Raw genomic sequence first — 15996 nt, forward strand, 5'->3', positions numbered from 1 at the left:
ATGCAATGCGATTTAGCACACCTCCACTATGCACGTCACCCCGAAGCGAGGCGAGCGCACGCGGAACGTGTCCTCCTGACTTTTCATACCCCCACTATCCATGTCAGCGCGGAGTTGATTTTATAAAGTGTGGTGAGCGCACGTGGAATACATGTAAAGCAATCTGCGTGCACTCACCACACTTTATAAGATCAACTTCACACCGACGTGGATAGTGGAGGTATGAAAAGGTCGGGAGGAGGCGTTCTGCATCCCCTCGTGGGGCACGCTGCGCTCGCCATGCTTTGGGGTGATGTGGTTAGTGGGAGGGTGCTAAATCGCATTCGGGCATGGTGCCTCGCTGTGCTCGGCACACTATTCTATTCTCCCGCCACACCCTAGTGGATGGTAGGGCATGAAATACCGCCTGTCGGCACATGTTGGCTCAAAAAAATTGAAAACAGCATATTGACCGTTTGACTGTCGACCTTGTGTTTGTCAACCTAATGATGCTGTTGATGAACCCCATGTCGACCTTCCCCTTGTCGACCTAGTGACCATATACCGACTTGGAATACCTACAGTAATGATATCCAGTTATAGGGCGAGTGAATAGTTGGAAGTGTTTCTGCCATCGACAATGACGTTTGAGTGTATGTGACCATAGCTTGTGAACCATCAGTGTTCTTTGTGTGTACATGTGCAATAGAGCAGTCTTGCCAGGTTAGTGTTTATCCCTCTGGCGTATTACATTACAAAACATTGGGTCAGATTCAGAGGTACATTGGGACAGATGTATTAAGCTTTAACAAGAGATAAACCCCCAGCCAATCACCTGCTAACTGCCATGTTACAGCCTGTGTTTGAAAAAAGTCAGTAAGGAGCTGATTGGCTGGACGTTTATCTCTCCTTATCACCCTTGCATTTATCTCTTGTTAAGGCTTAATACATCTGCCCCGTTGTGCCAAACAAGCAATGAGTGATTGACACTGTCACTTACTGCTTATTCACTAATAGAGAGCCTTGAGATGCCAACTAGTATGACCTGACCAAAGTGTCTGTCACTTTGTCAGCCACTGCTACCTGGTGTCAGCAGCAGTGGTACCAGTGAGCCAAGCCTGAGAGGAGACAGGACCAGCTTAGACTCCTGATACTGTCTCATTGTCAGTAACAGCTGCCAGCGTGTCAGTGTTAAGCACCAATGTCACCAACAATTTTGACGATTGATAGTTAATGCAATCCCCTCCAATAATGCAATCCCTGCCACAGCTATTTATATCACTCCACCCTTATCTGCCCAATCTGGTGGGAAAAACTATTTGGTAATGTATGGGAGCAAATGACAATCACCCAATCTTAAGGAGTGTAACCAGCTTTACTCTCCTACCCCTTTCACACAACCTAATTTCCCGGGTTGGGACAGCAACTAGCGCTGGTGTGTAAGGTTCCCGGGCCAAAATCCTTGCAAAAATTGCCGGGATTCCAACCCTGCTATGGAGCAGGGTTGTTCCTGGGTTCAACCCGGGGTCCTGGCCAGTGTGAAAGGGATAGGGGGTACTTACCCGAGTTGCCGGTCCTCGGTGTGCTGTCAGGTCGGGGATCCACACAGGCGGCGGGCGCAAATGACAGGAAAGGAGGTGGATGAAGATGACGCAGCTCTCCTGTGCTCTCACTGCCCCCGGAGAGCTGCATCATCTGCACCCACCGTCTGACCTGTCATCTGCGCCTGCCGTCTGTGTGGATCCCCGGCCTGTACCGAGGTCCAGCGACAGGGGTGAGTACTCCCTGCCACGAGCACGCCTCCTCCCTGCCTCATTCCTTTTCCCTTCACACACCAGAAAATGCAGGGACTTTTCTGGTGTGAAAGGGGCCAACCCAGGAATGGCCAGGCATGATCCCTGGGCCATATTCTCGGGTGGGTCCCTGCATTTTCTAGTGTGAAAGGGGTATCACAGAATGTATGGGGCAGTGGACTTGACTGGGTCTGCCTACTGGCTAAGTAGCACTGTGAGTGTGACATGCAGAATTAAAAAAACATTGGTACTTGCATGGGTTTTGGGGACTGCTATTAGCATATTAAGGCTGGCATAAAGGCAGAAGAGTGGCATTGGAAGTGCTCTTATGCTGGGTACACACCAGGACGACTAGGGCCCGATCCCCACAATCTAGATCCAATTCCGATCAATTGGATGTAGATTGTGTGCTGATTGGGCCCTTTTCTGACCTGGTGTGGACCGATACCGATCCGATGCGCGGTCCCGCGGGTCGGTCGTCGTTATTGAGATCCTACCTGCTGCAGGTAGGATCTCAATGACGACCATACAGCCGGGTGTGGGTCGCCATCGGATCGGACCCGCTCACGGTGCACATCGTGAGCGGGTTGTGCCCCCCCGCGTCACCGTGAGCGGGTCGGACGAGACACTGACGACCCGCTCACGATGTGCATCGTGAGCGGGTCGTCCTGGTGTGTACCCTACATAACTGGTTGCCCAGGGGGGAGAAAGCACCTACCCCTGAGTCTGTCCCGTGTGATACATGAGTTTATCATGTTTTTTTTTTTTAAACAGACTTGTTCATACTTGACCATCCCAGGGGGCATGGAGGGAGAATACGAGCCATACGATGGGATGGCGTACACTACAACAGTGTCCATGTCGACATAGACACCAAAAAAGCTTGTGTTAACCTTCATGTTGACAATTTGCTTGTCGACCTCTTGGTCATGTCAACTTAATGGTGTCAACCTTTTTGATGTGTCGACCTGTTGATTGTCTACTAATAGTGGTCGACCTTTTGATTGTCAACCTAACAACCCATACCCCTATGGCATACCTCCCAACTTTGTAGCTGCAGAAATAGGCTGCACGAGCGTCCAAAAAGGGGGCACGGCTTGTGTAAATGAGGGGCGCGGCTTATGCAAATGAGCCGTGTCCCCATTTTCGGCCGGGAATAGACACTGCAATTCTGTCAAATTGGGGGGGCTCCCAACTGGCACACCCCCCCCCCCCCCCCCCGCAGCGGGACACCTCCGGCCGCGGGTGGGACAGCGGGACAGGACCCGGTAATCGGGACTGTCCCGCTGAAATCGTGAGTGTTGGGAGGTATGCTATGGGGATGGTAGATTTCTACTGAGGGGCACTGATGCACATGTGTTGGTTATTCTTCCACATTACTCACAGTTACTGTACTGTTTTTCAGATTTTTGGTATATTTAATGTTTACAACTACTGCATTGCAAGTGTTCTTTCTTCAGTGAGCTTTCATAGAATATAAAACTAGTAAGACAATTTGGATATCAAACAAGATAGAAATAATGTGTACACTTTCTCCTAAGCTAATGTGTCATTAACTTTTTAACAGATGACCCAGTGATCGGTACGTAAACATCCAGCTTCCCAATTTAACCATGAAAAATTCAAGTAGTAAAACTAAGAATGACAAAGAAGGCAATACAGTAAATTCCAAGCCAAAGAGACACTGCAGAAAGACAGAAAATGATTCTCCAAAGGAGTTACCGCACAGGAAGCTCTCTCGCATAGGAAAGGCTGTGAATGAAAACTCTGATACAACAAATACATGCACTAAGGATCAGGCTAAGTTTTCTTGTGAGCATTGTGCGAAACAATTTAACAGAAAGCCAAACTACATTGTGCATCTGAGAACTCACACTGGAGAAAGGTCTTACATATGTAGTGAATGCGGAAAATGCTTTACACAAAGCTTCAGTCTTTTTAGGCACCTGAGAGTTCACGCAGAAGTTAAACCCTACACTTGCTCAGAATGTGGGAAAACCTTTACACAGAACGCACATCTTATCACTCACACGAGGATCCACACAAGTGAAAGGCCCTACTGCTGCAGAGAATGTGGCAAACATTTTGGCAGCAGTTCAAACCTGGTAAAGCACAGGAAAGTTCACACAGGAGAAAAATCGTGGCATTGCACTGTGTGCTGGAAGAGTTTTTCCTGCAGCACACAGCTTCCAGCGCATTTTAGAGTCCATACAAAAGAGAAGCCATATATGTGCAGTATGTGTGGAAAAAGCTTTAGCAGCAGCTCCAACCTGGTTACTCATCAGAGGGTTCATACAGGAGAAAGGCCATATGTTTGTACAGAGTGCGGCAAATGCTTTACCCAAAGCTCCGCACTTTTACAGCATCATAAAACTCATGTCAAAGAAAGACCCTGTGTGTGCCCCGAGTGTGGAAAATGTTACACAGATGAAACCAGCCTCGGGAGACACCAGAAAATCCACACAGATGAGAAATTATTTACATGTTTGGAGTGCGGAAAAAGTTTCAGTGGCAACTCCGCATTGGTTAAGGCCCCCATACACTATACAATTTTGGGACGATTTCATCCGATTTCGGCACTTTGGGCCAATAACCGGATGAAATCGCCCCAAAATCGCAGGTGTGTGATATATGATCCGATCCGATGCGCGGTCCCGTGCGCATCAGACCGGATCAGGGAGGTCGAACGGTCAGCACATAAGATCATCCGACCTCCCTGTATGCTATGCATATGCCTGCCCACCTGTCAGGCATATGCATGCAGACACCGGGGGGCCGGGGAGCACGGCGGGCAGACACACTGACCTGGCCGGCATGCTGTGATAACAAATAGCAGCGCTGCCGCTGCGGGACGGGATGCACAGTGGCGGCTATTAGATTTTTAAAATACCTGTCAAATGACCGGCCGTTCTGTGATTGGATGAGAGCTCTCTCAGCCAATCACAGAACGGCCGGTCATTTGACAGGTATTTTGAAAATCTAATAGCCGCCACTGTGCGTCCCGCAGCGGCAGCGCTGCTATTTGTGATCACAGCATGCCGGCCGGGTCAGCATCACTCGCCGCACCCGGCACCCGCCGGGAACTCATTTGTGAGCCGCCGCCCGCCCCCACTACTGCCGCCGCCCGCCCCCACTACTGCCGCTGCCCGCCCCCACTACTGCCGCTGCCCGCCCCACTGCTCCTCAACGCCCGGCAGCTCCCCATTTGTTTTACATGTGATAAATCGGAAGCGATTTATCACATGTAAAAACTGGCTCATCAAGTGCCAAATTGTATGTGAGCCTCCCGGGGAGCTGCCGGGTGACTCACAGGAGAAGTGGGTCCGACCTGTCCTAAGGACAAGTCGGCCTAATGTATGGGGGCCTTTAGACATCAACGTGTTCATTCGGGGGAGAGGCCTTATACCTGTGCTGAGTGCGGGAAAACATTTAAACACAAATCTACTGTTGTAAGGCACAGTAAGGTTCACATGGAGGATATGTCTATTGTTTGCACAGACTGCCCAAAAATATTAAATGATGGCTGGAGCCTTTTAATGCACAAGAAGACACATAATGAAGAAAAAGTTCAATAATATGTTTAATTGGTATATATGCTGTGGTTTGGCTTTCCTACTTGCCACACTCATATAAAGTATGTGATAATGCTTTTATTGTAGATGTTGCCATGCCCTAACAATGAATACATTCATCTAAACATGATGCTCCATCGACCATAACTATTTACTGTCCGTTCCCCTCAGTTGTTTCTGCTGTAGTTTGGCCCTTCTCCATAGTGTATATGCTGATATACCATACATAAACACTCACTACCAAAGCCACGTGTTTTATAACGTGGCTACTGCACTACAAGTATGTATGCTCTGCATCCATCATTTAAAATGCTGAAAAACATTTTAATCCCAATCAAAATAAATTAGCAATCTATTGTAAAAAAACTTTAGGACACATTTCACTAAAAAATACATTAGTAGCCTAGTGTCCTGATCAAATGGCAGGTAAATGTTTGGAAAAGAGTTGCTGCGTCTATATGTAAGATCTGACAAATAACTCTGAGTTTGTATTATTTACCTTATCACATTAACTAATGGTGAATTGTACTGTATTGTCTCCTGGCCCTCAGTTTAAATAAGTAACTTACCAAGTGAAATGGGCAAATGACTATGGAGAACTGGATACACCAATGTTTCTTGGTCCAATTAAGGTCCACCACATACAAGTGTTTTTTATTTGGGGGGGGGGGGGGGGGGATATAAAATAAATAAAAGCAACAATATCTAGACGGTCTGATAACAGAATCAGCAGACAAACTCCCACTGATAGGCGAAAAGATAGGTGCGTAAAGGTATCTTTACATGCATCCAGGTCACACCTTGTATTGATCAAAATGGTATGATCCCCCACACAGATCCCTCAAAGATAAATGCATACCACACTCACTAGTGAATATACTGTACTGTGCATAATGGAATCTTTTGCTTGACATAAAAAAATCTTCATAATACCGTGTTTCCCCGATAATAAGACACTGTCTTATTTTTTTTTCTTGAACAAAAAACACCATAGGGCTTATTTTAAGGGTAGGGCTTATTTTAATGAACATTGACAGCAAATGTCAAGAAACATGCCCTCAGTCCTTCTTGATACAGGTAAACATACCCCAGTACTCCTTAATAAACATGCCCCCAGTCCTCCATTATATCGGCAAACATGCCCCCAGTCCTCCATTATACCGGTAAACATGCCCCCAGTCCTCCTTACAGTAATAAACATGTCCCCAGTCCTCCGTGATAAAAGTAAACATACCCCAGTACTCCTTTAAGTCTCAATAATGTCCAGCTCTTTTTTGCTGTAAAACAGCTCCGTTCTGCAACTGCGTTATGTGCGCGGTGACGTACCGCACCGCAATGCATCCATGGGAATAGAAGCGGCTTCAGAAGAAGCCTGTGCTTTTACCTACACAACGGAGGTGAGGGGGGTTAGGGGTGGTGAGTGGGGGATCAGGGGGGTTTAGCAGGTGTAGAATCTATTGTCTGAACGCCAGATAATGAAATTTTACTAGGGCTTATTTTCGGGGTAGGGCTTATTTAGGACCAGTGTCCAAAATCAAGGGTAGGGCTTATTTTCGGGGTAGGTCTTATTATCGGGGAAACACGGTATGATGCTCCAGGCATCTGGTATGCGAAAGGAAGAGAGAATCTCTTTCAGTTTTATTCACAAAATGATAGGAGCAAGTCAAAACCAACTGGGATGGAAGTGGTAAAACACCGTAACTGGAGGTGCGGTGAGTGGCCATATGCTGCAGAACCGGTAATGCTAGATGGTCACTGCAGGTTAGATCTCTCCTCTTCTGCCAAGGCATTTTGATAGGACACCATATCTTTGTTAAGGCTTGGGACTGATTACACTAGACAACAAAAAACAACTTTTTATTTGCTTCTTTTACAAAAATAGTCATTTTTTTTTTACTAAATTTGGGTCAGGAAAACCGAATATGACCTTAGAATTTGTTTATTAGCTCTAGTTTTTTAGATACACTACTTGCGATACATGTACTTCTGTAGTAAAAACCAACATTATATTAATATGATATCTGTACACAACAGAAGTAGCAATTGTTTTAATTCAATCTATGTACAGGTAAATTAGCAGTAAATGATGCTGCTTTCCCATTGCAGACCCGTTTTAAGTTACAGGTAATCTTAAATGGTATTTAGCATTCCCACTGCAGCAGATTACAGTTTTAAATGGCATTTAAGTACCATTCCCATTGCAGGTAAAACGTTTTAGCTCTTCAAAACGTTTTTACAGCACAAATTAGTGCCTGTGACTTTAATGGGCTTTAATTGGCTTTAATGGGCCAAAATCTCTGTTACATATATCTTTCACCAAATTAGTGCGTACACACTGAGCTATTTTCCCCAAAGAGCAAGAGATTTTCAGGAGGTGAAAGACTTTGCTGAAAATCTTTCATTATAAACGGCTATTTACATAATGGGCTGGGTTTGAATTCCATTGGTTCCATATTTACGTTACTGGCAGCGACACGGGGGTGGGGAGTATGCGGCCGCCAGCGAGTAGTTCCACAGAGGGGGGGGGGGGGGGAACGGGGTGATGTGTGTGCAGCCACGTCGCTCCGACAGCGTGGCGCGGTGAACGGTCCACGGGTGGGGGGTGCGGGCGCCGGAGCAAGTCAGCTGTGGTGCAGTGTGGCTCAACTGGCTTTAGGGGGGACGGGGTGCGGATGCCAGTCACCTTGCTCCACGCCACTGACCTGCTCCCAAGTGCCGGCCCTGATTGCTTATTATATTTATATGCCCACTGCCACCAATGTACATTTAAATGCAAACTGCCTATACATACATATATATATATATATATATATATTTATATAGTTGGTGCTAGCCAGTATATACAGTATATATTCACTACATTGGTGGCAGTGGGCATATCAAAATATAAACATTGGTGGGCAGTGGTGCCAATAATATATACATTGCTGGTCTGTGCCAGCAATGTATATATGTACAGGCTTAAATATATTACATTGGTGCCCAGTGGTATCAGTAATATATAGATTGCTGGCATGTGCCAGCAATCTATATATAACTGGCTTAAAAAAACACATTGGTGCCCAGTGGTGCCAGTGATTATATACATTGCTGGCATGTGCCAGCAATGTATATATTAATGGCTTATATATATATACACATTGGTGCCCAGTGGTATCAGTAATATACAGATTGCTGGCATATGCCAGCAATCTATACATTACTTGCTTAATAAACGCATTGGTGGCCAGTGGAGTTTACATGCTCAGTGACACTCCAGTGTCACTAGCAGAGCAGCCAGCCGGGGGCGGGGCGTTCTGCCGGGGTCGGGGCGCTCCGCCGGGCTGTGTGGCCTGGCCGGAGAGACGCAGCAGATGCGATGAGCGGCAGCGTGGGCACGGCGGCGGGGTGAGTATATGCACAAGTGGGGGCGACAGGCGCTGTGGACGGCGGGGCGACGGGGGTAGTGGAGTGGACGGCGGGGGGGCGGGTGTCAGCCGGGGAGGGAGCAGCCGGTCAGCTGGGCTGAAAGTCTCTGATCTTTCAGCCCGGCTGCCATACACACCTGGCGATGATGGCTCAAATATGAGCCTTCATCGCCAGACGTAAGAATACCGTTTAAGATGCATTCCCATTGCACCTTAAACGGTAGATTACCGGCTAAAACCCTGCTTGGAAAACGGGTTGAAATACCGTTTAACTTTAAACGGTATTTCAACTCTGGCGCTTTCCCACTGCAGCCTTAAACGGTATTTTGCCCTCAAAAATCGGCAATATACCGTTTTAAGGCTGCAGTGGGAAAGGGGCATAAGATAACATTCCTTGCTATTTCGTATGACTACCTATTTATGAGTGCGACTTCGTTTTGCTTATCGTTTGTCCTGGAGCGTCTCTTGTCACCGTCCAACAGTAGTCTGCAAGCATGGAAACGTCCCATTTACCCTGGTATTTTTGTTCCATAGTTGAAATATCTTGGTGGAATCTCTCACCATACTCATCACTTACTGCACCACAATTCATAGCAAAGAAGTCCAGATGAGAATTGAGAAAATGAATTTTGAGTAACATATATATTGAGTAACAAAATATGGCTGACAATAACTCAGGATACCTGTACTAAGCATTGGCAACCTACAATTTATTTAAATAAAAACAATCCCTAGTATTTTTTTGAAAATCCCTCAAATTCTCTAGCATTTAATGAAATATGGTTATATCTCAGAACATAGAGCTAACTCAGCATTTTAAATGCCATATTCGTCTTTCCCATGCTCGAATAAACTAGAAATTACTATTTTTGTTTCAGAAGCATTTTCACTGTTGGCTAGTGATTTCTTTTTGTATAAAAAATTAACTTGCTCCCTGCATTAGCCGCGAGCCTCGCTGTTTGGGGGAATACGTCCTGTGTCAGCCCCGAAACTTTGACTAGGGTGAGCGGCCAGCGTGGGGGTTAAATGGTGAGAATCGCTTGTTTTTAGCAATCCCCACCAATTAACTCCCTCGCCGGCCGCATTGAATACACCCCACAATAGTAATTAAATGGTTATGTAATGCATGCTAAAATAAAAAAGGTTCAAAACCTAAATTCAAAACAATTACGTTTCCCTGCCACTCAGAGCTTAGTATGGCTGCGTATACCATTTTTACATACTGTAAAGTTGTAAGTAAAAGTGTGAGCACACTTTGTGCAATCACGTTTCGCTGAATTTTAGGTGAAAACTACTTATTAGAAACTCAAAGAATATGAACTTAGGGACTCATTCATCAAACAATAACACCCTGCAATTTAGGAAAGAGGGACCACAACAGATCTCTCCAATATCAGCTGCGATCTCTCCATTGCTGCCTGTACTGCATCCCCTGCATAGGTTGCAAAGCATTTCCGATATTGCCCCCCACCAGCAGATACCACAATCTGCACATTATGGAAGCTTGTTGTAGCCTATGGGTTATACTTCACATGAAGTAATTCCCTAGGAACACTTCCCTAGAAATGGCCCCTGAGCATTGGGGTCAAACCTCCGAGCATGTGCAGAAGACCTGGATGTGCAATTATAACATTGCATGGTTGGGCATCTTTCAGGAGTCCTTGCACATACAGTACCTGTTGAGACAATCACCCGATATGGTCACATTCTGCAATGCGATCTTGAGCGCTATTTCCGTACATGGATCACATTGCAAATGCAATTATTTATAAATGGCCCCCTAAAACATGATTATATATATATATATATATATATATATATATATATATATATATATATATGTGTTCAATAGATGAAGATGCGGCGACTATTGCTCATTAAAGGATAAATAAATAGAGATGCAACCTGCCCTAGTCAGAGCGTAGTGTGCAAAAAAAGGATAAATAGACCTAGAACCTTTATAAATAAGTTAATGGGTGTGATTAATAATTAATTGGCAATAATCACTAGATATGAGTAAAAAAATTTTTTACATTTATTAATACAATATAAAAAGAATGACGATACAATAAAAATAGGGGGGGGGGGGGATTGTAAAAACAAAGCAATTTCTATCCTTAAAAAAGACTATTTAAGAATAAAATGAAGAGACAAATCTAAAAAATATATCAAGGTGCAAAAAATAAGTAAAGTGCTTATCTTTTAAAAGAGGCAGGAGGGCTAAAGTGTCCCAACGCGTTTCGTCCTTCTGACTTTATCAAGGGATGCAAGTAGACTGAGACCTGACCTGTATTTATACTAGTAGGTCAGGTCTCAGTCTACTTGCATCCCTTGATAAAGTCAGAAGGACGAAACGCGTTGGGACACTTTAGCCCTCCTGCCTCTTTTAAAAGATAAGCACTTTACTTATTTTTTGCACCTTGATATATTTTTTAGATTTGTCTCTTCATTTTATTCTTAAATAGTCTTTTTTAAGGATAGAAATTGCTTTGTTTTTACAATCCCCCCCCCCCTATTTTTATTGTATCGTCATTCTTTTTATATTGTATTAATAAATGTAAAAAATTTTTTTACTCATATCTAGTGATTATTGCCAATTAATTATTAATCACACCCATTAACTTATTTATAAAGGTTCTAGGTCTATTTATCCTTTTTTTGCACACTACGCTCTGACTAGGGCAGGTTGCATCTCTATTTATTTATCCTTTAATGAGCAATAGTCGCCGCATCTTCATCTATTGAACACATTTCTTTTTTTAAGTAACTCACCATTACTTGGACTTTGAGGATTGGCTGACACCCCATATAATAATTAGGGGGACATTGCCTACAATATTTATAGTAGCTGGGGACGCACAGGTGGCGCCACACATTCATTTTGTATATATATATATATATATATATATATATACACACACACACACACACACACACACACACACACACACACACATTTTGAAGCACAATAATTACTTATTTAATAATGTGATGAAATAATAAATATGCAAAAAGTTTGAAACCCTGTCAGTCAGAACTTAACAGAGCAGCTCCCACACATTTTAAATCAATTTATTTCAAAGTAAAATAGTCAGCAGTAACAAAGCCTAATAACCACTCTTCCAAAGAATATTGGGCCTAATTCAGACCCGATTGCAGGGAAAGTTTGTTCTCAAAATGGGCAAAGCCATGTGCACTCAAGGTGAGGCAAATGTAACATGTGCAGAGTTAGCTTTAAGGGTGTTATTTTGTTTCTGTGCAGAGTAAATACTGGCTGCTTTATTTTTACACCGCAAATTAGATTTCAGTTCAACACACCCCACCCAAATCTAACTCTCGCTGCATATGCTACCTCTGCCCCACCTGCAGTGCAGCATGGTTTTATCCATTTTGAGAACAAATTTGTCACGCAATCCGGTCTGACATGCCCAATATTTAGTACTGCAAAGAATGAGGCATAGGGAGTGAATGGTTAAGATAAAGGAGAAGAAGGGGAACAGGGGGGGGGGGGGGTTATTAATGGAAGAGTTGGGAGGGATGGTAGGAAGAATGGAATGGGAGGAAATAGGAAAGAGTGAGCAAGAGCTAGGTGAGAAAGAAGAACTGCATTAAACGGCAGATGCTAGGCAAACGTACCCTGTGATGTGCAAACCATGGGGTCCAGACTGCATGTTAGGAGCTGCACGGGCAGCGCCTGCGCTCGCCCGGCAGTCTCCACTGAGGTCCCGGCGGTTGCCAGGTTACCGGGACGCCGTCGCGTCATCAGCCGGATACTTCCGGCGGACGGAGACGAGCGCCCGGCAACTTGGAGACAACCCCTTCCTCCCCTGCCGCAGCGGTTGCCAAGGCAACGGGGGACGCCTGGCGGCCGCAGGGAGGAAGGGGTGTGCATGACGCCGCACGCAGCGTCAGGGTAGCGCTCTGGCGCGCTATTTAAACTGCATGACCGGTGCACTCAGACGCCGGCTATAGTTCTTGATTTGGTGTCTCGAGTGTTCCCGGTTCCAGGCTCCTGCACAGCGTTTGTTCCTGTCCCCAGTGGCCTTGTCCTAGCTGCCTCCAGGATCCTTGTCTTCTCCTGGTTGCAGACCCCTCCGTTTTCAGATAAGTTGGGAGATTCCCACTCTCTGTCTCCTTACTTATTATTTCATTATTGTGTCAGCATACTGTGTATTGTTACACCTGTCAGCATTACTTATTGGGTCCATCTTGTGTATTGTTACACCCGTCAGCATACTGTGTATTGTTACACCTGTCAGCTTTTCTTATTGGGTCCATCTTGTGTATTGTTACACCTGTCAGTTTTGGTTGTTGGATCAGCTATTGTGTATTGTTACACCCGTTGGCAACAGCATTTGCCTAGGGGGTTCCACCTTAGAGTGCTATCCCCTCCGTAGGGCAGGGTAGTTCTCGCCTCTTGTTTGTTAGTTAGCTTTCCCCTTGTTTACCTCTGGCCTTGGCGGCTGCGTTGTCACTAGTAAGACCAGGTGGCATCGGGGTGGGAGCCTGACTAACGGGCTCCCACGAACGCGGCTATTATTGGTGAAGGTTAGCTTAGCACGCATCCGCCAACTCCAATAGGTGACAACGGAGTTAGGGTTGGCGAGATCTCCCGTGTCCCTAACATTATAGCCGGCCAATACTTCACTACCACTTCCCTGGCTTTAGTTCAGCTATCATGGATCCGGCCCAGCAGGCTGCTAGTCACGCTTTGGCGGGACAGATGCATACCCTGACACAAGAGCTCCAGAAATTGACCCTCCGGGTTAACTCACAAGAGGAACGGGTACAAGGGGTATTATCCTCATCCAGAAACCCTGAACCCAAGTTGAGTCTCCCGGACCGGTTTTCCGGGTAGCGTTCCCAGTTTTTTAACTTTAGGGAGTCATGTAAACTTTACTTCAAACTCCGCCCGGACTCCTCCGGCTTGGAATCCCAGCGGGTGGGAATGGTTATCTCCCTTTTACAGGGGGACCCACAGACCTGGGCTTTTGGCCTTCCCACAGGGTCTGAGGCCCTTACCTCTGTGAATGCTTTCTTTTCTGCCATGGGGTTGCTGTATGACAACCCGGACCGTGCTGCCTCAGCCGAAGCCAACCTGAGGGCACTACGGCAGGGTCAGGGTAATGCAGAGGCTTAGTGTACCCAGTTTAGGAGGTGGGCCATTGATTCAGGTTGGAATGACCCAGCCCTCCGCAGCCAGTTTAGAATTGGTCTATCTGAAACTTTAAAAGATGCTTTGGTTCACTACCCTACCCCGACCTCCCTTGATGAAATTATGGAGTTAGCCATCAAGGTAGATCGGAGGTTCCGGGAACGCCAGAGAGAGAGGGAGTCCGGGATATTTCCCTCATCTTCACTGGGGGAAACCTCGGAGGTTGCTTGTGACGAACCCATGCAGATTGGGGCTACACGTTTGTCAGCCTCAGAAAAAAAATCGCAGGAGGCTGAAGGGTCTCTGTCTGTATTGTGGAGGTCAGGGTCACCGTGCGGTTGTCTGCCCGTTGAAGGCGGGAAAAGACAGGGCCTAAGTGTTTTTGGGGAAACTCACTTGGGCCTATCTTGTTTTTCTCCCCTTGACTCGATAATTATTCAGGTTTCTGTCTCTTGTAAAAACCGCACTGTCGATACCACTGCCTTTGTTGATTGCGGCGCAGCCGGCAATTTTATTGACGAAGGTCTGGTTCATTCGTTGGGGCTCGAGCCCATTCCCTTGGTTAATTCCTTGTCGGTCTGTGGCCTTGATGGCCAGTCACTCTCCAACGGCAGTGTTACCGCATGCACTCCTTCTCTTCAGCTTTCGGTGGGGGCCCTCCATTCAGAAAAGATTTCCTTCTTTTTGTTTCACTGTCCTCTCACGCCACTCGTCCTGGGGTTACCATGGCTTAGGAAGCACAATCCCAGTATTGATTGGACCACGGGAGAAATCACACGTTGGGGCTCCTCCTGTTCTGACCATTGTCTCTCTCTTCCTCTTCGTCTTGTTCTTCCCGTTTTTTCTTCCCTACCTTTACCCTACAGAGACTTTGCCGATGTGTTTTCCAAGAAGGAAGCTGATACGTTGCCCCCTCACCGTCCCTTTGATTGTGCCATAGACCTAGCCCCCAATGCCAGATTGCCCAAGGGACGCCTATATGCCCTCTCAGCACCTGAATCCCAGGCCATGTGTAAGGGTTCTGGGAGTGTCCCCGCCGACCTACCTCTGTTGCCTCAGACTGGAGTTGGCGGACGCGTTCAGAACTAGGCTTCGCCAATAATAGCCGTGTTCGAAGGAGACAGTTAGTCTGTCTCCAACCCCGATGCCACCTGGTCTTAAGAGTGACAACGCGCCCACCAAGACTAGGAGAGAGCAAGGGGACAAGCTAACTAATACCCTATGTCGGGGAACTCCCAGAAACCCAAAAGAAATACGGGCTGAGCAGGTGACACTGACTGGTAACAATGCAAGTGGGATGATATACAATGAAATGGCAACAATGCTAATGAGATGTTATATAATGAAATGGCAACAATGCTAATGAGATGTTATATAAAGAAATGACTATCATGCCCAGTGACACCGTGTGTCAAAACTGCGTAAGGAGAAAGACAGGGTAACCCCTGACTTATCTGAGAAGATGACGGAGTCCCAGACCACCACTTGCAGATCTCTTGGGCAGATGAGTGTACAGCCAGGCAGACAAGCTGAATCCCAGACACAGCAGGACCAAACCAGACAGGGCAGGACAGGCGTGGAGCAATAGGAAGGCTCCCAACAGGAACCAGGACCAAGAACACACTCTGACATAGGCTGACAGAATGCTGACTGAAGCAGGACAGAGTGGACTACAACAAACTGAACAATGCAACTGAATACTATAACTGGCACCGGAGTGTGTGAGCAGAGAGTCTTTATAGTGAGCACAATGTGGTGCTGATTACACATTGCCTAAAGGTGTGCACTGCAGGCTAGGAGCCTAATCAAGACACCTGAGTCCAGAACACACAGCACTGAAAGTGAGCTGTAATGGCCCAGGCTGACCACTGGATGCCACCAGCGAGTAAACACACACACACAGGCTGGGATAAACCCAGGGTGCAGAATCCAGGGAGAACATGAAACTACACACAGAATATGTGAATCTGCGCATAACACAGATCCGCTGGAGGCGGATCCTAACACCATGGATTCATACATAAGTGAAAGTCTTGAAAAAGGATTCATTCGTCCTTCTAAGTCTCCCGTAGGCGCAGGGGTTTTTTTTG

General features: G+C 46.2%; 1 protein-coding gene across 1 annotated transcript in view; it reads left to right on the forward strand.

Moving 5' to 3' along the window:
* The first annotated feature begins 3345 nt into the window (after positions 1-3345).
* LOC146052752 (uncharacterized) overlaps positions 3346-15996 on the forward strand; it is a 90373-nt gene continuing 77722 nt past the window's right edge. The window contains exons 1-3 of the mRNA XM_083167941.1: positions 3346-4297; positions 5085-5089; positions 5143-5218. Coding sequence (XP_083024067.1) covers positions 3386-4297; positions 5085-5089; positions 5143-5218 — 993 coding nt within the window. The 5' untranslated portion in view covers positions 3346-3385. The remainder of the gene's footprint in view (positions 4298-5084; positions 5090-5142; positions 5219-15996) is intronic.

Source organism: Crinia signifera, unplaced genomic scaffold, assembly GCF_055691185.1.
Source record: "Crinia signifera unplaced genomic scaffold, ASM5569118v1 HAP2_SCAFFOLD_119, whole genome shotgun sequence".
Classification (NCBI taxonomy): domain Eukaryota; kingdom Metazoa; phylum Chordata; class Amphibia; order Anura; family Myobatrachidae; genus Crinia; species Crinia signifera.